Raw genomic sequence first — 26,046 nt, forward strand, 5'->3', positions numbered from 1 at the left:
TTTTGTTCCACTACTTCTTGTTACACATTCAAATATATGAAAATTACCTAGTTGATTTTTTTTTTTAAACTTTACAGTGAGGCTGACAGCCATGAGCTTTTAATAATCATGTCCTTTGCTCATTTGCTTAGCTTTCTGTTAGGCCCTGCCAATTACGAATACTTCATAACCATGCCCATACCCTTATATAATAAGCACAAGGCTGAAACTGTAACAGCCTCCAGTATAACACAGAAAATCAACTGGGCCCATTAGCATTTAGAAATAAACCATTAAGAGCTCCATTTAACAGATAATCCATTATAAAATACATATTTATGTGTGCGAGTGTGTGTGCATCTGTGTATTTATATGCACCTTTGCATACAAATATCTGTATGGTAGCTTACTCACTTGTGGTGCTCTGATGGAAGTGAGGAGGATTTAATTGTTGCCAAGGCAGGGATGTCAAACTGATGCACAGGGAAGAGGGAAAGCAGCTCGCACAAATGGCTCTGGCTGCACGGGGGGAAGTGTTCACTTCTTGCATCTCACCTCTAAGGGATCCAAGGCTCTGCTCCCATGAGCTGCTAAGCCTGTGTGTGCTGGGAGCCCATGGACATCCACTGGAAGCTAATTTACAGTTCATTCCTGGGTAGCAGGAATGAAAAAAAAGACACTAATTTCATTGTAAACTGCTGGAAGCATTTAGAAGCCTGTCCTCTAAGGAAGGAGGCCGTGCCTGCAACAAATGCACCGATTGTTTTCTCTAAGTTACTCTTCCTGGCAAGGCTTAAACCTGGATTCTAGGAGCAGAGCACACACAGAGACACACAGCCTTCAGGAGATGCACATCTGTGCCATCAGTGGCAGAAACCTGCCAGGCACGTAGAATTTAATGGTCTAATCCTCCGCTTTCACAAAGACCAGATTAGCTTTAAATTAAATACTCTTGTTCCTTAAATTTCTTCCTTGTCAGGATGCCAGGGGAAGCTCTTAATCTTACCAAAGAGCCTGAGGCCATTCTGATGCCTCCACATGAAGACAGAAAGCAGTCCGCAACGCCGAGATAAGGCGGAGGTATTAAGCTAAGCTCACAGACCTGTAAATGTATATGCAGCAGGGACGCTGCTGGTTATCTCTCTCACTGCTGGAGGGGCTCGTTAGCCATGAACAGAGCTCTTGTCATCGGCGTCTGGCCACCACCTGCCCCTCATTCAGCACCCTGGGTCTGAACCGAGGCAGGCTGGCTGCAAAGCCCTGCCGTGACCTTGTGACTCAGGCAGGGCTGGGCTGGCCTGTCCCCACGGCTGAGCAGGAGGAGACAGAGCCGCTCCCAGGGTGGGATGGCAGTCAGATGTGGGGTGGGTCTCTGTGGTTTGGGGCTCCAGCCTCACTCTGGAGGTATGAAAGAGAAGAGCCTGCTGACTAGCGAGCTGCCCGCAGCGCAGCTTTCCACCTCCTCACCAGCGTTAGGTGACTAAAGCCTGATGGCAGACTGTAATGCACAGTGAAAATCTCCCTATCCCTGAAAAGGAAACTGCAGTCTTTACTCCCAGGAAAAATTAAAATTTATGAAGTAAACAAAGCTGTGAGGGCTCTGGAGCAGGGAGCTGGGATGGGTCAGAGTGGAGCAGAGGAGGCTCAGGGGAGAACTCACTGCTCCCTGCAGCTGCCTGAAAGGAGCTGGTGGGATGGGGGTCAGCCTTTGCTCCCAGGTAACAGCGATAGGATGAGAGGTGACGGCATTAAGCTGCTCCAGGGGAGGTTCAGGTTGGATATTAGGAAAAACTTGTCCAAGAGTGGCACAGCTGCCCAGGGGGTGGTGGGGTCACTGCCTGCAGGTGCTCCAGGAGACGCGGCACTGTTTCAGTGGGCAGTATTGGTGGAAGGTGGACAGTGGGACCAGATGATGTTTGAGGTCTTTTCCAACCCCAGTGATTCCGTGACTCTAAGCAATGAGTATCTCTTTTCATCCTTCTCACCTGCCAGCCTGGAGAGACCACAGGCATTTTACCTTAAAACGAACACAACCCATTGCTGTATGGCTCAATGAACCACTCTGCACCCATCTGTATGGCATGAAACAGTCTGGAAGCGATTTAATCACTGTCATAACTTCTTGTGCCTCCACAGACAAACGTGGAGAGGAGCAGGAGCCCTGCTGGAGGACAGCAGGTCAACCCATGCTCTGCACAGCACACCTGCACAGGCGAACTGAAGAAAACTCAAAGGTGAATTTGCAAAACTAGGTCAAATATGAATGAATGATATCAATCAATAGCTTCTCTAACTGCATATTTGTAAGATCAGATAAGAAAGAAAGGCTTTTACCCACACATCGCTTTATAGACTTTCCAACAGCTTACACACAAAGCACCCAGACACTTTAATTTCCACTTCAATATGAATACTCCAGCCCCAAATGAAACCTATTAAAAATTAAATTCCTATATTAAGTTTAAAATGCTTCTCTTTTCTCCCCAGGTCCCATTAAATACTTTCCCTGCAGACAGTTTAGAAGACAAAAAAGATCCAAGAGAATATTTACAAAGAGAACAAAACCCCTGGAGGGTTTTTATGTTACAACAACATTAATCTATTTTAATCACATACCAGATTAAAAACAAACAACATTAAATGATTCTGTAAAGTGTCAAGTAAAAGTATATCTTTAGTGTAACAAAAAAAAAAAAAAAAACAAGCAAAAAAAAAAAAAGCACTTAGAAATAGGGTGATTATGTTGTTCCACAAAGACAGAGCACTACAAAACCCAGACTGGGCCACAGAGCCACCGACGGAATGCTAAAAATCAACTGTTCACAAGGGCCTAATTTTACTTTTACAGCTCTCCCAGCTCTTCTCACTGCAGAGTTCACTCAAGCACATCAGAACATTGGTCTGAACGACAGCATGTGGGTGAAAGAAAGGGAAAGCAAAGCCCAGCGTGTTGCACACTTCAGTGCCGAATGAAACCACTTCTCCCAGTGGTTTTGTGGCAGCCTGTCATGCTTTCACTTCTGCCAGCCCTGCTTTCCCAGCCCTCCTGCAACACTGCTTGTTGTGCAGCATCTGGTGGGAACCTGAGCAGCTCCCCAGGGAGCTGCCTTGTGCTTGTGTCACATAGGAAGGAGATGGATTACCCCATCTACTGCTTCTACCATTACCCTTGAAAACTCTGATGTCTCCTCTGTCTCCCCCACACTCAGCTCCAGCCCTGCCAACCTTTGAGCACTGCGTGGCCTCCCCTTACCTGCACACATCTCCACCTACTGATCAGCTGAGTCTTTTAGGGAACCAAGCACAGTGACAACAGCACGGCCACCAAAGGCTGCTTTGAGCAATTGCTTTCAACAACAGCAACGTTTTCTGTTCCAGACTCTAAGATTTTACTCAGCCTGCAATTATTTACATCTTCTTGAATTGTTTCAGTGCGCTGAACAAAAATATCTATTGAGCTGCCCACAGGTCATTCTGCTGAAGCACTCGAGTTAATTTAGAAGCCGACGCTGTGCATGAATAGTTCTTTCTTTCAGTATCCCCAGTCTTGCAATTGCTAATGCATAACCTCATCTGCTGTTGCTTGGTCTGCTTGGCTGGCTTTGCTACTTCACTCTGGTGCTCAATGTTGTTTTTTCTCATCTTGAATAACATATAATTGTGCTTTCACAATTGAGTTTGCCGTCTCACTTCTCAACAGACTTTTAATGAACACATGGCAGCATTTTCCATGACATTTTGTGGATCAGATGCACACAGCATTGTAAGGACAAGTTTGCCCAAAAGTTACAAGCCAATCTTTTTCATCACAGTTTTATAACCATTTCTGCCCAGAAGACACTGGAGCAGCAGCTGAATTTAAGCTTGAAATTATCTAAAGAAACCACAAAAAAAAAAGAAGTGTTTTTATTCAAAGCCAAGTAGCTGTTAGATTTACTTAAATGAATGGATGCATTTCACACGGCTGACTTGGTTAATGTGGCTTGCTGTAGGCACAGCTTTTATCTCAGCAGTTACCAAAAGGGCTGCCAATGCAAACCAAAACATTCATGATTTGTGTGGTTGTTCAATCCAGATTTTACAGGGGATACATTGCACAAGCTCAGTATTTACAGCAGTAGCTACAGTCAAGCAGTTTCTGGCAATGTTAGCACTGAGCAAGTACACACTACTGGTGCACACCAGCCTATCCAGTGCATGCAAAGATGCGTGGAAATGTTCTGATGACAGGAGAGGCACTGAGAACCTTGTGGCTGTGACAGTCCCTTGTGCTGGCCAAAGTACTTGGATGACACTGCTGACCAAGCCCAGCATCTGTCTGGCTTATTGAACCATCAAGGGAAAAGGGACAGCAGCACCACACACAGAGTTCCAGATGGGCAGCACATAAAGGATTACTACCTGGAACACAGGGACATCAAACTGTAATAGTTTTAATCTCAAGTGTATGGAAGCACCACCAGTCAATGCCTCCTCACCATGCAACTGCCTTAAAAACAGGCGTGTATATTCTGGGTTTGCTTTATTTGCATTTCATTTTCAGCCTCACGAAAGGGAGTGCCTTTTACTTAATGATATTACTTCAGGATCTAAGATCAAAAAAAACCCCAAAATCATGAGACTCCTGATAAGATCAGGAAAGGCAGTAATGCTGCATCTTACTGCCATTCCATGGTAATTCAGTTTTCCTTAATAGGGTCAGGGGCCTCTCTAATAGCAGATGAGAGTCTGTAGCTGAACTTTATTAACGACGTAGAAGATGCAACAGCAAAGCAACTGAGATGCTGCTTCTTTCCAGGGCTACACGCTTGGCAGGTAACGTTATTCTGTGCATTTTATGGCTCTTCACAATAAAAAGTCACTTTTTGAACCATATGAAATAATAATTGGAATAAACTTGAAGCTGTTTAAGTAACCATAAGCACATGAAAGGCAGAAATAATGTACCTGAGCTACGGTGGATAGATGTTGCAGAAGTACTTCAGACGTCGGTTAAGCACTACTATTTATGGGTGAAGCACTGAAAGCTTCTCCTGTTTCAAGTACCACCTACTTGAAAATACAGGAAAAGCGAGGCACCATACCCACAGCTGACTTTGAACCAGCCACAACTGCCAGCAGACGTCCTCTTCAGAAGATATCAGAGAACACTTAAGGACATAATGCATGAGCGCAGATTAAATGCTTAAAAGCAAAAGTACCACTTTCTAAAATGTTATTATCAAGCCGCTGCCACTTGGACAAGCAGCAGCATGCTTTAAGCAAGACAGATTTCACTAAAAACGCCTAACATTCCCCGATAATTATGTTTCCCAATACAGGTAACAAATTAATACCCTAGGTAATTATTTCATTTCAATATGTATTTTTTCCATGGAGTGACTGCATCTCAGTTATGTTAACAAGATCTGTTCCACTTAGGCAATATAAACAGGAGTTTCACCAGCAGACTCCTCAAACATGGAACTGACTGGACGTCTCTCTCTCCTTTAAATCTCATACGGCCATTCCAATTCTCCCACCTTTCTTTGAATCTGTAGTGCTTTTTTTCCACAGCTGGAAGAATGAGAACATCTCTGCCGCTCTTGTACATCCAGCAGCACGGCATGCTCAAGCCTTAGGACTGCTTAAAGTGCGTATTACAATCCTAAAAGCTACCAGCAACCTCACCTACCATTTCCTTGGGTCTCCGGAGCTCTGCATTGCTGCTGGGAGCATGAGCGGTTCAGCAGTGCAGCAGAGTTCCCCCGGATCACGAGGCTGCTGCCCTTTTTTTTTCATTTTGTGAAGAAAAACGTGTTCATTAAGTGTTCTTTGGTATCTTCTAAAGCTGGTGCCTGCTCAGCAATCTCACTGACACCGGGCAGATTCAGCTGCATCAGACACATTTGCTGAAGGTGAAGGTACAGCCTGAAGTAGGTATCGCTTCCAGTGCTATTTTTGCTCTGTCAGAACTGTCAGCTCACACTGGGAAAGCCTCAGAAAGCTGATGTGGACTGGGACTATGCCAGCACACAACCATTTGCTGGAAGAGCTCTTCTCTTCCCAAAAGAGCAGTCCCAGCACTACTGCTGTATGGACGCTGAGATGTGACAACAGAAACCCACTGCATGGAGCCTACAGCCCTCCCCAGGCAGCTACACAAAGGTAAAAGCAAGCACTTCAAGGCCAAATGTGATACTTAAGGTTAGGGATGCTCTTCAGATTTGACACTAAAACTATTATAACTCAAGTTTGCTTATTACAGTCTTTGAGTGTTTACTCCATTCCAAAGCGCGGTGGGAGCTCTGTGGAATCTACAGAATGATCCCAGCAGTTCTCATGGAAAAGAGTCTGAAGGAAAGTGTGGGCAAAGCTTTAAGTATTTCTACCCCCAGAAATAATCCTGCTTATTTGTTCCAGAATTTTGGTTATTAGAGAAGACGACAGAGCAGTTCCTTCTAGCAAAACCAATCCAGAGAAGAGCATTTCATGCGAGTAAGTTTAAGGATTTGGCATTATTTCATACACTAATTGATAAAGAGAAAACACAGCAGAGAAAATCGCAGAAAGGAACATACACTTTATCACTGCTATTTTCTTGAAATTCAATTTTTCAAGGGATTCTTTGGTAAGCTGTGGCCAGCCCTTCCCCACAGCAGCCTGGCATTGGGGGCCCTTATCGTACACAACCTCCTATTTGCTACACAACACACAGGGTCACCCCCAAGGACATCTCCTTCTGCTAAACCTCTCTTTTGTTCCTTTCTGAAGTATATAATGCCTTCTAGATTTTAAATTCCAATACAGCCAACTAAATTAAAACAGAGCACGCGCTTCCTGATGTTCTCATTAATAAGACCTAAAACCAAGGTCTAAGACTTTGACAACACTTTCCCTTCCAGCCAAGGACATCACATGGACAAGGCAAGCAGACCTTCCCAGTGGTCTTTAGATGAAGGCAAAAAGTAACTCGCAGTATCCTGCATTCATGTAATACTCTCACTGCTGGTTGAAACGTAGCATTAAGGGATGCTCGCTGATCCAGGGTGAGGGCTTTTACAAACCAATCCACAGGAAGAAATACTCTACAAGAGTTATACTTAACGCCGTATCACTTTCAGCCTACACAAGTGCATTCGGCTGCTTAATCCCTTTCTGAAAGAGGCTGGCTCTGACCTGGCAATCAGCTACTGCTTGGGTTTTGTTTGGTTGCCACAACAGCTGAGAGCAGCTCTAACGCTTCCCTGTCTCAGCAGTGACACACCACAGGCTGTTCACCCCGGGATCAGCATCAGTTCATCTTTCATGTTCCCTTCTAGAGGGAAACAGCAGCTGGGGAATAGCTGGGCTCCTCAGGGGGAAGGATAATATTCGGTAATCAGAGAGCTTTGTTTAGGAAGCAGGCTGCTGCAAGGAAAAGTGGATGGTTCAGTTTAGCTTTCTGGCAGCTGTTGTATTTTCATTGCCACATAGTGAAGATGCAAGAGAATAGCTTCTGCCAGCTCAACCAGCCAGAAACCTCGCTTTGCTCTGCTCAGGTCACAACAGTGCCCTTACTGATGGCCTAGGGGGCTCCAGGCAGCAGCCCCACCTGTGGCTGGGAAGGAGAAGTGTCCCCAGCTGTCCCTGTGCCCCCGCAGTACCGACCACCTGCCCACCTTTCCCAATGGTGTCTCCAAGAGGACACAATCACTTGAACTACCTGGAGCTTCTTAAACCAACACGCTGTGATGAGCTTTCAAAACAAGGCAAACGCTGACACGTGCACTGTGTGTTTCATCAGCTCTTCTGTTGGGAGCGAGGAACATTATTTTGAAGCCCAAATACAAACAGGATCAACTCTTTGCTCTAATAAAATAAAAAGCAGGAGAAATTCAGACTCCATCTCTCATCTGCTTTCTTGCAAATCCTTTTCTTCAATAAAAGGCAGATAGTAAAAAAGAGCTACAGTAAGTAGGTCATGTGCTTTCAGTGATTTACCGCTTTCTTAAATCTTGCATTGAGTTTCAGCAAACTGTCACTCTTACATGGGCAGCAGGGGAAAAACATACATATTATTAGAAAACAATCACTGCCAAATCTGATAACGATCTGACATTAACCACTGTGGGGATTGTGCTGCCAAGGCTGTCTTGTATTATTTAGAAAACATAAAGGAAAAAATTCCTGAGGGGGGAAAGCAGACAAACAAATAACTGTTCTACATCCTATTAATAAACTTCTACAGCTCATATTTCCCTAAGAAAATGCTTGCAGTCGCGCTACTGTCTTCTAGGCCAAGTTTACTAAATGACATTTAATCTTCCTGAGGTTAAAAAAACAATCACAGCTATTCTACCAACTGCTACAGATACTGCAGGCGTTATGTTTTGCAAAATCAGTGCATCCATTCTGTAGAGGAACACAACCTTATATCTCCTCCTCTCAGCACTGGCTCCTGCTATCCATAAGGCAGTCTGGAGGAAATTGCTCTCCTCTTTATTTTTCCAGTCTGAATTCTTCTATCCACGCCCACCTGCAGGGTAGCACCTTTCCCATCAACAACCACAATATGAAGTTCAAGATCCTTTTTGAGATAAGCTGGGTTGGGTAAAAAGCTCTTAACTTGGCTTCTGATTTTCAACTAGTGGGAGACCTGCCAAATGACCTATGCCATCTAACCCAGCTAGACTTAAAGCCTATTGAAAGCAAACGTTTTGGATGCATGTTTTGAGGACACACATTAATGTACCTTGATGTGCAAATGCAGTACCAGAATGAAGCAAACCACTAAACCACCAGCAAGCTTCTGAGTTACAACAATGGCTATAAAACAGCTGTCAGCATTGTTTGACTCTGGTCTGAGGGGTTAGGAAGTCACTTGGATGGTGCTCCACAAAACAAACCAACACAAAAAAACAACCCAACAAAACCAGTCTTAATTCTGCTTTTGGAAGGGCTGGAAGTCACAATGCACACAAGCAAATGGATGTGCAAATCCACATCCATCCAACTTCATGAAGCAAGGACGTCTGTGTTTTAGAACAAGGAAGACAATCTTTCATTTCAATTCTATGTAACATGACAAAAGCATGTCCTGAAATTCCTTTACATTTAAGTACTGGATTACAGAGTAAACTGAGAGAAAGCCCCAAAGCAGCTGTACCTTAAATAACTGCACTTTAAATAACTGCATCTCTTCAGCAACCACCAGCAGCCTCCAGCAACTCAGGGCACGGCTGCCCAAGCAGTGCTGCACCAAAGGCTGTCCCTGTGCAGGAGCACAGATGCAAACACACAACTTCTTGAAGGCAGATGCTCAGTTCTTGCTGATGTGGCCATCTCTGCAGGTGCCATCATTTGCTAAACAAAAAAGAGCCTTTCCGAGAGCAGCCCAGCAAACACGAGGCTCCCTGGCTAGATTTCCCTCCTCCTCCATGCTTTTACTTGCCATTGTTTTGTTTTGATTTTCTTTTCTTCTTCTTTAAGTGGTGCAATATAGAGCTTGCAGTCTGCATAATGCTGATAGCACTTGAAACTGCCTTCTGTTCAAGCTCAGGCCATCAGCATGCATTGCAAGCTATTTTCTTCTCACTCGTAAGTCAATGCCTTTCAAGGATGACCTGGGGACCAGCTCTTCCCCGATGTGAGTGCAAATCACTTGCCAAGTTTAGTTTCATTTTGACTGTGCCTACCAGGGAAGGGTCACTTACAGACTCCATCATTTCCTCCCTTGTCTCAAAGGATTATAATTTGTCCATTGCAATTCACATCAGGATGCAATTTGGCAGGGAAGTTAGAACTCTGAAGGCAATTATTTTTCTTCCTTTGGAGAAATGGATTATATTCATTCAGCTATTTTCAGTTATTTATTTTAGATGGAGCACAGGAGGAAGAGAAAGGAAAACAAGGTGGGTTTAGACTTTATGATAGCATTGACTTACTATGTTTTGACACCACAGAAGAGTTGATTATACTAATACATTCAACCCATGCAGCTAATCCTGTCCAAGAGGAAAGGCCTGGAACAGAAACATCTCAGCAAGGTATTAGCACACCAATGGAAATAACCCTTATTATAAATCCTTAAGGCTCATCCCCCAAAACTTCTACTTACAGTTATTCTTAGCAAGAGTAAATCACTCCATTTCTACCAGCTGAAGTTCCTTCCTTTGTATCTAACAAGTGACATGCTGCTCTCAGCTTACCAGGAAATAAATACATACACACACACTACTGATTTTCCTTAGAAACACTGCCAAAAAGCAGGTTTAACCTATACTCCTATTTTTACAGCAGCAGAGGTTCCAGCCCCATCCCCAGTCCCTTCACATGGCCTCAGCCCTCCTGAGTGCTCACAGGAAAACAAATGAGGTTTAAGCCCACATGCAAGCCATCAGCTGCACAGAACACAACATGCTGAACACCCACGCGTGCCTTTTGCCTGCCATGCTCTCCACACTGCCACCAGTAAACATATTCCCCTGCTCCTTCCCATTTTAAAAGGCAAATCGTTAACTAAGAAGTTGTTCCAGAACTAATATTTACAGGGCTAAGTGATTACTTAATCCAACAATTAAAAGTAAGGCGTGTTAAGTAGTGCGTTAGGTAATTAAAGAAATGAAAAAGTGCCACACAAGGTGCCTGGCAGCCCTTTTGGCTTTAATGAGCCCCATCTCAGAGCACATTTCGGATCTGACCTCTACTATGAAAAATGAATTTTGGAAAACTGCAGCTCTTCAGGCACGGCACCCTGTAAAAAGCCAGCGCGATTCCTGACATTCTGCTGGAAGACCAACTTTTATCAGAGAGCAGAAAGATTTGAAGTCCCCCTATAATCTCACCTCCGGGTTACTGGGCCCACTTCCCTTATCAATTAACCTGTCAGTCGGCAGTCGGGCCTAATTAGTTAAATCCTTTTTTAATGAAAAGAATTTGCCTCGAGCAAAGTCTGTCAGCTCCAGAACCACTTTACAATCAGGAGCATGTCTCAGCAAAACCCATTAAATACTTGCTGAGCCCCGAATGCCAGCAGCAAACCCAACACCTCCCTGGCTTCTGCAGGCGTACAGCATTATCTGTGCACGTCTGCATCCCGCTGCACCTTGGTGCACCAACAAACTGTGCTTGCTTTTGGTCCCAATGACCCTTCGTTCCAATTGCTTGAGCTGGGGAAGTCTGTACATCTGTAGCACAGCTGTGCAAGAAGCAGAGGTGGTCCCTAACAAAATGCCGACACCAGTTCCTCTGAAAGCATCTTTCCTGAGGAATACTGAGCATGCCAACACAGGAGACGTGCTCCAGGTAGGACAACACGTGCTCATTCCTGTGCTAACGATCCCATCGCTCCCCTTGACTTCAAAGGGCCTCCGATCACATTTGTAATCTTTTGCAAGTGTTAGCAAACAAAATTACAAGTTCTATCCTACAGGTTTCAACAAATGCCCCGCACCATCAACACAGCAATGTGCTTAAAAATAGATATAATGAGCAGCCTTGGATCTGCATAAGTGCCCTGTGGAGTTCATTAATGATTTCATTTTTGGCGAGGTACCATGTTAAATGAGAGAGCATTATTAAAAACACACATACATAGATACATGCATTTGAAACTACATTCCTGCTAATGTTTCGGGAAGAAAAAAAAACAACACTGCTCTGTAATTGTGGTTTGCCTTTTAAGTAAAACGATGTTAATAGCACCTAACTGTAAAACCTTCTGTCCTGCAAGCTCACCGCTGCTGTCCAAGAGCTGCCTGCATCTACAGCTCCTGTATGTGAGAAAATGGGACCTGAGATGTTACCGTGGGGCTTGGCCAGGCCCCACCTCCCCAAATCCACATAAGACCATTTCAACCACGTTACTCCAAGCTACTCAAGTGAAGCCAAAAGCAAACTCTGGTCCCCACATGCCAACTTTTCCACCTGTGTCACACCCGGTGCCTCTGCCATCCTCATGTTTGCTCAAAGGGATGAGAGCAGCAGTGTGCTTTGTACAGCATGAATTACAAACGTAACTGCAGAGCATTAAATTGGTGAAAGGCAGCTTGGACCAGACCATGAACACACGTCTCTCAGGGTTCTAAATTTGGCAAAAACACGTCCACACCGAATCAAAAAAGCCACTGAAGCAAAGCACAGCACTCTCAGGAGGGCTCATGCTGAGGAACTGCACAGATCTGCTCTCCCTTGTCATCCATGGGGCACAAACCCCTGAAGCTCCAACTGAGGGACACCTGGTCCTGCACGGAAGAGTTCTCCTCTAACCCAATGGTGACTGTTTATCTGCATTGTTCTTTCAATGCTTCCAAGCATCTTGCTTGTCCTTCATCCTGTGCTGTTCTTACCAACATCTTTAGCACCAGAAAGCTGCAGGGTGGCTCCTACACTAACACCCCAGTGGGCTTCCTTGTCCCAAACCTCATGTGCATGATAAATCACGCTTTCTGAGCTCTTCTCTTACCCTGCTTCTAGTTCCAAAGTTTCTTCACAACATGACATGAGCTATTACCCTGTGGTGCTCGCTGCTGAGCAACCCAAGGGCCTCTGCACACCATGCAGCCTCCGCTGAAGCCGCTGCTGCGATGAGAGCAGAGCCCGCATGGAGCATGGCAAAAAGCATGTGATGGCTGCAGCTCGCATCTGCTCCTCTGGGGGAAAGGTAAGTCAAGCATAAGCAACTTCTTTCTTTCTTAAAAAAGTTGGAGCTGCCAGAGATAGAGTGAAATCATTTACCTTCTGCCTGTCACAGCAAGTTATCTGCGCGCTTTTTATGTCTTAAAAACGTAGCCTGACAGAATATATTCATCCTATCTCCAAAGGACAAAGTTTAGAGAGAACATGTAGACATGGCTACAAACCATTCCATGTTAAGCCAGAGGAAAGCAAGCAACACCTCTGTTTCCAAAGAAAACAGCCAGAATCTGCTTATCGTTCCTCTGAGGAACCAACTCAAAGATGCAATCGCATTCTTTGCCTGCTAGTTGTTTTCATTTGCAAATTATTTATCCACATCTACACAACAGAGTAAACAACGAAGACACATTAATTATGAAAGCAAACTTTTCCCTACAAATTAGACTGCTCTTTTAAGCTTTGAAGTTCGCTTAGCTATCCGTCTGCAAGGTTTTGTGCCACTCCTACTCGTAACTGCTAGCAGCAAAAGAATTATCAAATCCTGCAGGAAAACGCTGCAGATTCCTTGTCATAACAATGCTCACTGGCTGTGTTTGCATCTTTCTGAACAACTTCCAGCACTGCTGCAATGTTCCTTCCTCCTCTGCCTTGACATCCATCTGCTGGCATTGACTATGCCTACAGAGCGAGCACGGGGATCTCAGCAGGGAAGTCCTAACCCTGTGCTGAGCTGTGGGAGCCACCTGTGTGTATGTGGCTGCACCCCTGTCCCAGCCCTAGCTGTGCTCCTGGGACCTCAGTGCCACCCATCTCCATGCTCTCGGGCTGCACCAATGGGTTCTGAAGAAAGGAGTGCGTCCAATGGGTTTTTGTAAACTACCAGAGCAATAAAAACCATCATTAGAGACAATTTACTGGCTAATCTAATTTTTAAGTACGCACAGCCACTCGCAGCAATCACCATTTAATTAATTACAAGATCAGATGAAAAGGGGAAGACGGATTGCTTCCTGGCCCACCCATAAGCCCTCTCAGCTGACAGCAGTGTGCGTGATTTTACTCTTTTTAATTCTCTCATTAGACCTTTGTTCTCAGACATCAGCCATTTACCTGCAGGACAATGACAGCACCTTGGCACAGTTTGCAGAGCATCCGACGCAGCTGTAGTGCCACGTCCAGAGCTGTCACTGCCCAGAGACGTGCAGTGACACGAACTGCTCAGAGCAGTGCTGTTGTTAGGGGCTCAGCACACAGGGCTCTGTGTCAGCTGCACCGTGCTGAGGGTTCGCTTCACCCAATTATTTGTTTGTCACTTGCAGACCTGGGTACTGAGCAGAGACTGTCGAGTTATTTTTGGCCCATGATGCACTGGCAAAACATAATGAGGCCTTTAGGTGAGTAACTGTCTTGGCAGCGAGGTGCTAAGATGATGTGCTGTTGAAAGGCTGGATGGCAATTAGATTGCTTGAATGCGATGAGATGCCGGACAGGGCATGTGCAGACAAAGCAAAGCAGCTTAACTATTAACATGCCACCCTCCCTTGAAGTTGTCAGCTAACTATTTACGCAAGGTGCTAATTTACTACATGCTGCTTTCCCAATAAACTTAATTTTTTATTAATTCAAAAGCTGTACAGACTTGTCCCGCTTATTACCCAGCCCTTTGCAGAGAAGTGTAACAGCTTGCCAGATGATTATTATCATATGTTAATTGTATTACAGCGATTCCCGCAAGTCCCAGTCTTGGACCTGGTTTCCATAAGGTAGGGGATGTGCAAAAGAGACAAAAGATGGACCAAAGACTTCTCATTTAAGATTTGAGAATTGGCATACAGGTATGGAGACCAGATATGGAAGAAGAAACCATATGGAAACACAACAGGGGTCCAACAGCCCATTTTTAGGTAGGAAATGTAACTACAGCACGGAGAAAAGCTGTAAGACATCTGCAACAACGCCCACACTGCTTGTTTGCTCCAGGGGTTGTTGATCCCTGCTGCAACCAGATGCGACTGCCCAAATACAAACTGCATTATAACGAGCCAGTCAGTCAGGAACCATGGTCTTCAAAACATGTTATCCAGAGTGGCCTGCTTTAGGTATGTCTGATGGAACCTCAGGATTCCTTTTGGTGTGGTGAAAGAGATACACCTGGTGTTCTGTGATGGCTAGTATTGCTTCTCTCGTGAGCTCTCAGCTGGGTGCAGGAGAACCTGGTCAGCCCTACGCTTCCACGCTGCTCTGCCTGAAGTGCTAACAGCTCATCACTTTCTGTCCACACAGCAACCCCAGCTCCCAAAGAAAATGAAGGCTGGGTATTCATACAGCAACCTGAAAATCAACACTCGCTAGACTGGAGGTTAGAAACACCTCACTGCAGAGCTGGTAATGAATTAAAGACCAAACAGAAGACCAAGATTATTCCTCCATCTCTCTGGACAAAGAGGTGAGAATCCAGGAGTCCATCCCATTTCTCCCAGTGCACTCAAGCAGACTGGTTCAGGCTTCTGGAGGAGTATCAAGAGCATGTGCAGCTGCGTGGGTTCAGATGAGGTCAAAGTCAAGGGAAAAGAACGTATCAGATTGTTCTCAAAGGTATCAGAAATTCGGTATTCCTCGTCACGCTTTCCATTTTGCAAAGCCTGAGGTGTCTCACTGCTCTCCACAACCAAGCACCCAAGGTTCACCTTGGGAGATCCATTCTCTTAGAAGCATCGCTCCCCCTGCACTAACCCAACGTGCCAAGCAGAGCTGTTTGGTAAACTTTGGAAGCTGTGGAGCTGAGGCTGAGACTCACAATGTTGGACCACTGGCAGAGCTCCTCACCCCTCCTCCCAGAGACAGCAGGTTGTGTCCTTCATTAAGGAACTGCCAAAGTCACATTCTGGTAATTGCTAATCTCAGAAACACAAACCAGAGGGGGAAAAAATAAAGCTGCTACCACAGGACAGAACAAAATGGTGCCATTTCTCTGCCTGGAAGGACCAAATCCTGCTACACCCATGCAGCAGCCACACCTGCCGAAACCTGCGGAGGCTGCGATGTAAGAACAGCCAGTGACAAAAACCAGCAAGCAGAAGTCAGACTGAGGGTTTTGCTCATCTGCGTTAGGTTTTCATAATGCTGTTTCTTTTAACAAATGCCGTTTAAGTGCTTATGGGACTAACAACCTAGTAAATGAACTAAGTATTAATTTGTGGCTTTATTACTCAGCAGACCTATTTCCATAAAGCCGTTTTTCTTAGGACACAACTTGCTCTGCAGCAGCTGCTTCCTATTACAAGCTGCTCAAATTACTTTGGCTCCAATTTTCAGAAGTGCCCACTGATTTGAAATACTTGGAAATGATATCAAATGGCTGTGGGAGCTCAGCAGTGCTGTACCTCAGCCCTCTCTCCCATCCAAAAGCAGCAGCAACGGCACAGACAGAGCACTGTCCAGACAGCCCCGGCTCTGCAGGCCCACACCACAAAGGTTTTGCACAAAGCCATAAAAGAACTGGGGAGCACAGTGGTGACCCAGCCACAAGGTACCACAGAAGGCTGGAGAGGAAAGCTCACACTGCAACGGCTCTTGAGCAGCTCTGGACAACTGTGGGCTTGGGGAGCTCCTTGGGCTGCGAGCAGGATTTAGGCAGAAGGCACATGGCCTAGGAAAGATATTCTAGGAAAACAATTTTGGTCAAGTACAGCAGGAAAAAAAACACACAGCTTGTTCTTACTCTCCTGGCATCTGTAAGTCAAGGCCATTAACTGGTCTAAAAGGCACTTAAGTCAAGTTTATCTGCTCTGCTCTTCTGTTTGCAACTTTTAAAGTATACATTTACACTAGCTGTTTTAAACAGCTTGCTGGATGCTGTGTGACCCCCTTTCAGAAGCACACTCACTGCTCGAAGCATTGCTCATCATGCTCCTGGCACTCATACAGACTGGCACTAGTCAAATCCAGCCTGGCAATCAGTTACGTTACTCTAAATAATTCCATCAGCAGCAAAGGATCCATGGCTGAAGCTGTCACCTCTCTCCAGCACGGTGCTGCCCCTTCCATCACACCTGCCCAGCAGCACTGTGCCCCTCACTCACACAACCCAACATGAAACCATCGCTCTCTGCTTGCTGCAGTTGGTTTCTGGTGAGCCAATGAACCCACCTGCTGGACCCCAAAAACACCAGTGCAGCAGTGAGCTGGGGACAAGAGCAGGACCTGATGGGGACAGGGAATGGGATGTGAGGAGCCCCGGGCACATACATATAAGCACCGGGAAAAAAAAAAAGAATAAAAAAAGAAATAAGAGTGATTCGTGGGCGGCTTAATGTCTCTAGGGTGTCATGGGATTTACTTCTGTGGCCCTCATCCAGCAAAGCACTTATGTAAACGCTCAGTGGTAACAAGTGTTTAAAGTCAGTCAAGCGACCAAGCACAGCGCTGAACTTCTAAGTGAGGACAAATCAGGCTCTGTTTATTCTGCTCCATGAAACTACAAATGCCCTCTTCTAGCCCTCTCGGTATCTTGAGAAAGGCGGGAGCCCTTCCTCTTTGCTTGGAGCAGCACTTGCTGAACCATTAGGAAGGTGAAAGCCCCCAGTTTAACGTGCCATCCTTTGCAAGGTATCCATTGCTGCTGCAACAAGCACAGCAGTTCCCACTTGGAAGCTTTATTTTGGTCTTTCTGCCTACTCAGACAAATATTATTGCACTTAAGTCACACGTTGAGGGGTTTCTTCACATGTTCAGACTGCGTGTGTGTGTTTCTCTAAAAAGAAAACAGAAAAAACAGCTGAGACTTGGGAAAGCAAGGCAGAGATTTGCCTGTGGTTTTCCACGCCTGTTCCCACACTCCGAAAAACAATGACTAATTCAAAGAGCTCCATTGACTCCTGTGGGCAGTCTGCACGATAAAATAATATCATACTTTGTGGGATCATTTTACGTGGAGAAACATTTAAAGCATGTCGGCGCTGCGATGAAGGCGCTCTTGTTTGGGGGACCGTTGAAAATGGGAAGAGAAAGGTCTGCTTGCTCTCATTTTTGAAGCAGCTATGAAGACTTCAACGTGAAAAAAAAACAAGGAGAAAAAAAAGCACAATTCATATGTCTGTCCCCGTAAAAACTCCTACTGGCATGGAGTGGCAAGACTGATGCATGGCTGTAGGATGTGAGATGCTTTGGAGAGCTTTTCTTTTTTAAATTAGCTGCATTTGGATGGGAGACATTCTGACAACGGGGTGTGACACGGTGCTAGTGAGGAGACATCAGAGCCCACAGACAGGCGGGCAGAGGTTCAGCAGCACAGCCCTACACCCCCATGTGCAGTGCACACCAAGCACCTCCCGCACAGGTCTTCAGAAGACCTCGAGAGGCTTGCAACACACTTGAGATGACAGACAGAGATGAACCATCTTTTCGGAAAGCAGCACTAATTTATGTCTGCTTCCTACCCTTGCTCTGGTAACTGAGGCAAGCACTTATCAACATCCAACTCGTAGATAAGAGAGGTGGAGGAACCAATTTAATGCTGCTGGGTGTTATCGGAGCCCACGCAGGCGCTGTGTCAGCAGGCTGGGCAGCTGGGCAGCAGTGAGGCCGGGAGCAGCTGGGCTGCAGGCACAGCACTGCTGGGGCAGCTGCATCTGAACCCGACGTCTCTGCCTCTGCAGAAAGCCACGCTGCTGCGCTTCTCCAATTGAAACACAATGCGTTCGATAAGATAACAGATGCCTGGCAAAGCACATTGAAGTTTCATACAGGAAAGAAGAGGAGGGGAAAAGCCTTGTATAAACAGCAAAACAATACAGCTTTATCTAATCTCAGCGACTTACTGCTGCTTGTCTGTGTGTGTGTGTTTTACCGACAAAATAAACTAAATTGAATCAGCTCACACACGATAACATGCTCTTTCCTACCTCATCCTAATTGCTTGGCTAATTGATGTTTGTTGAACTTTCTCCATTTCATTGAGTGATTAGGTACAAAGCTAACAGTTGACATCTGTAGGCGCTTAACTGGCGTCTGTAATTACTGTTAATGTTAAATAATTGTTAGTTAATTGGAGTGGTAACTGACTGAATGGAATCCAGATTGTGAAGCAAAAAGAGACTTAGTTAAATAAACATACATTTTGAGAGAAAACAACATTTTATTACAGGGGAGAGACTAGCAGCAGGCCAGATACGGGAGGTCTGCAGGATGCCCATCGACAAAACCTCATACCAGGCTCCAGCCTGGACCCCACTCATCTGGAGGTATGGCAAGCAGGAGCCTCACCAGCAAGCTACTCTTATCTTTAAGAAGTTTTCCACCTTATTTTGAATTGATTACCACTAGTTATTTTGCAGCCTAAAGCCGATAAGCCTTTTCCAAGAAAATCAAATACAGTTTAATCTGTAAAACAAATACTTTCTCCAGAATAGACACAATTATGCGTTAGTAAATATTGTCATTTTGCTGACACTGGAATCATTTGACTTTGCTAAAACCAACAGCTTGAAAAGAACTTAAAGGAATACAATCACCACCTGAGACCAAAGCATACTTGATACAAGTTCAAGTGGTTGAAGTTTCCCAGAACACCGCTGTCAACTGCCTCTTTCAGTTATTTTGGTTAAGAGACACCCAAGCCCACAGTCTGGTTATTTTATGGTTCAGTTTAGTTCTTGATGATTTATTTAGAAGCCTTGGAAGATTCCTGTATTGTAACACTGCAAGCTCTAGGCTTTAAGAATCAGAAAGGCTGTGAAAGAGGTTCTCTCCCTCTTTCACTGTCCTTGTGGGCACACTGTGTTCACCACACTACAGGGACCTTTTCTTGCAGAACTGCCCTTACATCCCACAGCACAGGCCACCCCACCTGACTGCCACATCGCAGCCAGAACCCCTGCAGCAGGTGAAGGGGAGGGCACAGAAAGTGCACTGATGGGCAGGAGCGGTTTGTGCACAGGAGATTCAGCCTTATGCGGAGTTACGCAACAAATTCCTCGCTCAGATAAAGCCTTCGTGGAACAGAAATAACTGCCTTGCTCTTTTGTGCACTAGAACAAAGGACTGTCTCAAGACAGGCATCGACTTTTGTCTGCCTGACTTGCAAGCTACAGTGAAGCGATGCAACATTTCTTCTAATCTAACTCGCTGGTACAAGAAACCTCAGGTCCTCCAAACAGGAGGCTTTGCACAGAGCTTGCTAATGAGACACTGAGCTTTCACATGGAAAATACCGAGAAGCCATCTGAAACCCAAAAAACAGGGTAACCGAGCGATCCAAAGCCACCAGCACAGCCTCCACTGGAATGCAAGGACACACCACATCAGGGCATCATTTTGGGAGGGCAGCCATTGCAACAGCCACAAAAAGAGAAGCCTATGGGACTGTGCCAAAGACTCCACAGTCCCTGAGGTCTGCCGAGCAACGTGTGGGCTTCCACTGCACTGGCACCGGTCCAGAGCCCTAAATACAGTCTGGGATTAAGCCATTCAGTGAGAAGATGCAACAGCCCCCAAGAAATCAGAAGCCGAGGATGCACACCACATGAGTCGGGATGCTAAGAAGGTTCCTGCGTGCTCCTGGAAAGGAGGAAGGAAGCAGCAGTCAGTGCAGCGGCACAGCGGTGGCGTTCCTGCAGCACTGTGCTGTCTGTGCAGCAGCAGACCCAGCTGGATTCCCAACAGGCTGCTGTGGGACCGGCTGGCTGAGGGTGAACACTCCTCCACAGCCGAGAACCTCCTGCGGACTGAACCAACAAGGAGCAGCACATGCCAGCCTCAGCTCCCTGCTTGTTTACAGAAACAGATGTTGTAAAAGATCCTCAAGAAATGATTCACCAAAAAAAGACGAGGGGAAAAAAAAAACAATCCGTCTGTTTTTCCAGGGGAGGATATTGCTGCAGAACCACCTAAAAGCCAGGCCTTGATCCGGGTAGTATTGCAGCCACCAGTGAGGACTAGTAACCCAGACGCCTTGATCTACCTCCAGCTGAGAATATAAATATTTCCCTGACAGCTGGTGGTGCCGCGAAGCAGAAGGATTCATAAAGTTTACATGAACATCCTGTAAACAATTTGAACATAAAAAGCTGTAACGGCCCAATTGTGTTCCTGATCAAAGGCAAACTTCAATATACAGCACAAATGAAACTTCATCACTTTGGGACTCATTTCTCCCTCCAGGAAAAGCTGTTTTCCAAGGGTACGTAGGAGGGACTTAACATAAATTAAATACGCAGCAGTAGTAGGAGCTGCCTGTTCTACATCTTCAGATGTGTCTGTTTAAATTATTAAAAGATAATGGAATTTAATTATGCTGGAAAGTCACGCTACAAAAATTCACGAACAAAAGCCTGTATTTTGGCCAGGATTAACAGTGTTAAGGTTGACATTCTCAGACAGCGAGAGAAGTTACGTTCTTCCAAAGACTCCAAGTAGCATTTCTGAAGCTGGAAGGCACAGACTGCACAGTGCGGGGGATGGAGGGCTGCTGCAGACGAGTGATGTGCTACTCTTCCATTCCTCCTCCATGGAGAGATTATAGGGTGCTTACCTCCCAGCACAGCCACCAGATCTCACTGGGAATCATTTTCTTAGATAATTTCAAGCTCTGCAACATAACAAGCTCCTGCTCAGGCTCGCAACCAGGGACTGCTCATTTCAGCAGCAGCCACAGCAGTTGCTGCCCTGGGGACAAAGCCACATCCCTCTCTAGTCCCCAGTGCTGCTTCAGACCCAGTGCAGGTTTGGGAACCTCAGGGAGCACTGGCAGCAAAGAGCTGGTGGGAACCCTAAAGCCCTCCCAAACACAGCACCACTGTGCTGCACACAAACCCCAGACCTGAAGGGGCCTCAATGCCCACGGAGCATCCCGAAACTCAGAAATCTCACTTTCCCACTGAGCTCTAAGGGCAGCTAGCTCCGAAGCGGATGTCAGGAGACTTCTCTTTGATGGGTTTCCCATCCTTCATCAAAGAAGGTCTAGGGAGGGAATATTAACTTTGTCCTGGATTTTTTAATTATTACTGTTTCTGTTTCTGGAAGGGATTAGTTCCCATTACACACCCATAACAATCCCACACACCTTGAGCTCCACCTCATCGCTAGCCCCGAGTCTACAACTGAATGGCAGAAACCTACAACGCTTCAGGATTGTACTGAAAGGAACACTTTGTGAATACACCGATTCTGTAAATTCTGCTGTAAAGAATTCTGAAAGAAAAAAATATAAAAATAGAGGTGGCAAGATAAAAAAACGTGTGAAACACAGGGAGCTGAGGGATGCCAGGCAGGCCAGCTCCGGACAGGAGGGACGGCACACTTGTCAGTCTGGGCCTCCCAGCCAGGAGCTTTGAAGGTTTCATCATGATTTACCCAATACAAACCTGACCCTTTCTGACGAGCGACTTTTATTGCTTCTGGCAAAAACAGCCGCGGACAGCAGAGGGGAAGAACTGGCTTCCAAGCAAACAGGCTGAATTGCAGGGAGAGAACTTGAACTTGGTATATATCAAAATGACAGCAACCCGGGCAGCCCTCAGCCGTCCCCAGGGCAGGGTCTGGGGGAAGGCAGCAGCCCCACGACGGGCGGAGAGCCCCTGCACCTGGCTGCAAGCAATTAGCGACATTATCCCCAACCAGGGGTCTTCTGGGGGGCTCTTTTCCTGATATTTAGCAGCCTGAATGCTAATCCCTTTAACAAAACTGCTCCCGATGCTTTTTCCGCCCTCCTTCCCCTTAATCTCTTTTCTCCCGGTGGAAAAGAAAAAAAAAAAAAGAAAAAAGAAAATAAAAAGAGAATACCAGTCGGCCTGGTTTGGCAGCACCTGGATTTGAATTGATTCTCCCCTTGTCATTCATGTTACCAACAGGAATTAGCATATGGCTTTAAGGGGAAACTCAGGAGGAGAAAAGAAAGCCGCCATTTTGATGGAAATAAGGGGCACAGGAATAATCTACCATCAACTAAAAAGCTTATTTGTGTACGGTTTCTCAAGCAAAGCTTAGAAAAGCCTATGTTGATTTTAGGCTACACAAAGAAATCCTAATCCTTTCAAGGGAACTAAATCACCAAAGAAAAGTACCTCGGAAGAAAAGGCTCCCTGTCAAGCATGGATGCTCACAACCAAATAGATGCCACGAATCAACCTGCGTAAGTAAACACTATCCGGGCTGTGGGAAACGTGCTGGGTCCGAACTGGGAAGGGCAGGAAGAGCAAAAGGCCCCTCCTCGCCTGGCCCCAAATTCCCATGTGCTCACAAGCAGCGTGGGTCACCCAAACGTGCAACCTTATTTATTTGTTTGGCGGTGGAGGGGCTGAGGGCAAGCCATACATTCAATTAAAGCAAATGGATCTATCAGCTCGCCAAGTGAGATCGTCCGGTTAGGCCACCGAGGTCATCCATCCAACACAGGGCTCCCAAAGGATGGGAGAACATAAAAAACAAGGAACGTGGATCCGTGATGCCATTAAATAGGATTCAACTACAGCAGCAGACCTCCAAAGCGACGACGTATCAGCACAGGAACCTCACACCTCACAGCATCATGGGCTCATCCCCAATTACATGGTGTCGTGGGATTAAAACACATAGAGTAACACCAGGGCGGCCCACTGGAATGACAAACCCAATACAAAGCCAACCCACACCCGGCCAACTGTGATCAAAACAGACCTGAACGCCAAATTCACCAAATCTGCGTTTTCTAACCAAGATTGACTCAAATGTCCCCAAAAGCACACCAGGTTAAAGCACTACGGGTTTGCAGCCCCATTTAATGGGTAATTATTACACACTGCCATTGAGAAGTAGGACAGTGGGTGAAAAACAGAAAGAGCTGACGCATTTTGAAGACTCTGAATTACACACATAGGCACAACTCATGTCTGGAAGCTGCTCCCTCTGCCCTCTTTGCAAAAAAAAAAACAAAAAAAACAAAAAAAAACCCCAAACACTGCAATAAATAAAGGGATAAATAAATAAATACATCCCCACAGCCTTTCTAATAATGCTGCTTCAGGACAAGCTCTGCACAGAAGCTCACTGGCACTGATTTAGGGCGAGTTTTCCCTTAATGTACTGTTATATCATTAGCCACTCTCTCTTTAGATTGCTGTTTGGAGGAAATTAATGGGATACTGAATATTTAAATGTGGCCCTCTATATCATTTATTAACTCTACAGAAAGCACACAGCACAGCAAGCCATGGTTTATGACTATTATCCTGTGAATACTAAACGCTGGCTGGTTATTACTGTCAGCAGTGCAAATTGGCTATTCATAATTCCATGTCTATCATGGAGCTGATGAGTAACAATCAAGTTAAAACATTTTGAAAACTCTTACAGTTATTTAAATGAGCTTAAATTAAAGCCATTTGTAAAATAAACTATTCCCTAATATTGTTATTTAAATTAATTCTGACCTGGCAGGCACTGCATTATTTAAAGCCTTTATTTTATATTGCTTAAGCAAAGCAATTATCAAGCATACAGAACACGTCTGAAACCGAGAGAAACATAAAAAGCACTAACAAGCTGATTGCAACATCTCTGCCAGACAAGTCACATTTCATCCCCATTGAAATTGCCACGAGAAGAAACGCATCGGGGGAGAAAAAAACACATTGGTGATGCGAATTGCAGTCTTACCTTTATTTGTAACAGCGTTGAACAGTTTTTCAGAGCTGGCATCAGATGCCTGAAAGACCAATAAAAAAAAAAAAAAAAAAAGTTACGTTTCCTTCAAGTGATGCATTTCAAAGGAACGACGCTACAGTGAGACACGCGCGGAGATGTGTACATATTTCAGAGAAACAAATCAGGTGACAAAAGCCAGGAGCTGATGGGCTCCGAAGGGAACGTCCATGAGGTGGTGCTATTTGGCTGTGCTTTGCCGCCCTGCAGTGCAGAGATTTCCTTTGGAAAGATTCAATTTAATACAAAAAAATACATAATATATATATTTTTACTCCCATGCATCAGCTGCACACAAACTGCATTTTTGTACCGCAATTATCCACTGCATTCTGATCTTGATTTTGATAAGAATTTTTGTGAAATACAGCCCAGCTTTGGAGACTGGCAGAATTGCTGGTTTCTAAATTAAATTCATTAAGTATTTTTGGAGACTCCAACCGCACCAACCATTCGGTTGCTGGTACTTCTACAGCAGCGCCGATTCCTCGGCTCGGTAATCTCACCCACTGCTCTTAGGTAAGGTCTGAAAAAGAAAGCCACCCTCAGATCGAGCACAGGGTGCATCTCCACACAGGGCTTCTCTCCCTCAAAGTAACTGATTCCTGACACCATGCCGTGCTCAAACCAATGGTCCTTTCTATCTCTCATCTGCCGCCTTTATCTGGGGAAGGCTTTTCCTCCCAGTGCTGCTTCAGTACCTCGTCCACCACTGCTGTTCTGCAAGCGTGCCGCCTCGTCCTTTGCCCTATTGTTGAAATGATGCATTTTTAAGTTTCACACCAAAATGCTGAGCGCCCCTTTTCAAAACTTAACAGGAAAGGGAACACTGTGAATGTTGATTTTGGACACCCCGAGTGCAGAAGCCAAAATCATCTGTGCATCTGCGTTGAGATATAAGGAACACACACAGCTGCAAACACATGCACACCCCTCACACCTACACTACTCCCCACATTCACTGAACACAGAGCTGCTCAATTCTAAACTCAATTTCAGACACAGCCCCGCTGTCAGACAGTCTGCTTTCTGAAAGCACACAGAAATGAAGGTACCCAGCAACAAAACCATGCCAACAGGGGAAGCGTAACACTCGAGGAAGACCGCAGTCTTCTGATAGAAACTGTTGGCTCAAATAATTAAAACCCATTGTTTGAAAAGCAAGCTTTAATTTCTGGTTGAAGGGAATAGATTTCTGAATTAAGAATCAGAGAAGAGCCAGACAGGCAACGCATAGGAGGCATCTCCAGTGCCCAACAACTTGGGTGTGGAACCACCGAGCGATACATGAGCAGACACAGCTCAGAGTGTAACAGGGCACTGCAATGATTGCCTGCCCTCAAGTTAACAACGTCAAAGATTTCCGCAATTAACTGCAAAAAAATTAAAAAAAAATTAAAAAAAACAAAACAAAACAACTGCTGTACTCTTTTTTCAGACTTCCAGACAGATTTCAGATGACTGCTGGCTTATTTCAAAGCTGGGCTGGCGCGTCTCTTCCCAATTCAATACCTTGTAAACACTGGATTTATTACCCACTGATGGATTTATTATCCAGCGACGAGTTTCCTTAAATTAATGAAAAATATGTGAATAACGCAGAAATTGAAGAGCCCCAGAAAGCCGTGTGCTTCAAAGTCCAGTATCAGTCCAACAAACCAAGCCATGCTCAGAGCTTTCAGGACCGTGCCCATCAGCCTGCTCTCTGATGGGGAATAATGACCCTTCCCAGAGAATTTCATCTGCTGTTGCCTTTTTAAATGCAGCTTCTCTCAGAAGGCAGAAACTCTCCAA

General features: G+C 45.4%; 1 protein-coding gene across 2 annotated transcripts in view; it reads right to left on the reverse strand.

Moving 5' to 3' along the window:
* AUTS2 (activator of transcription and developmental regulator AUTS2) overlaps nt 1–26,046 on the reverse strand; it is a gene marked incomplete at both ends in the record, with an annotated part of 659,789 nt that overhangs the window by 38,762 nt on the left and 594,981 nt on the right. For both annotated transcript variants that reach the window (XM_079545344.1, XM_079545343.1), the window contains one exon: nt 24,208–24,256. In XM_079545344.1, the coding sequence (XP_079401470.1) occupies nt 24,208–24,256 (49 nt within the window). The remainder of the gene's footprint in view (nt 1–24,207; nt 24,257–26,046) is intronic.

Source organism: Tetrao urogallus, assembly GCF_951394365.1.
Source record: "Tetrao urogallus genome assembly, chromosome: 20".
In the NCBI taxonomy this organism is placed as follows: Eukaryota; Metazoa; Chordata; class Aves; order Galliformes; family Phasianidae; genus Tetrao; species Tetrao urogallus.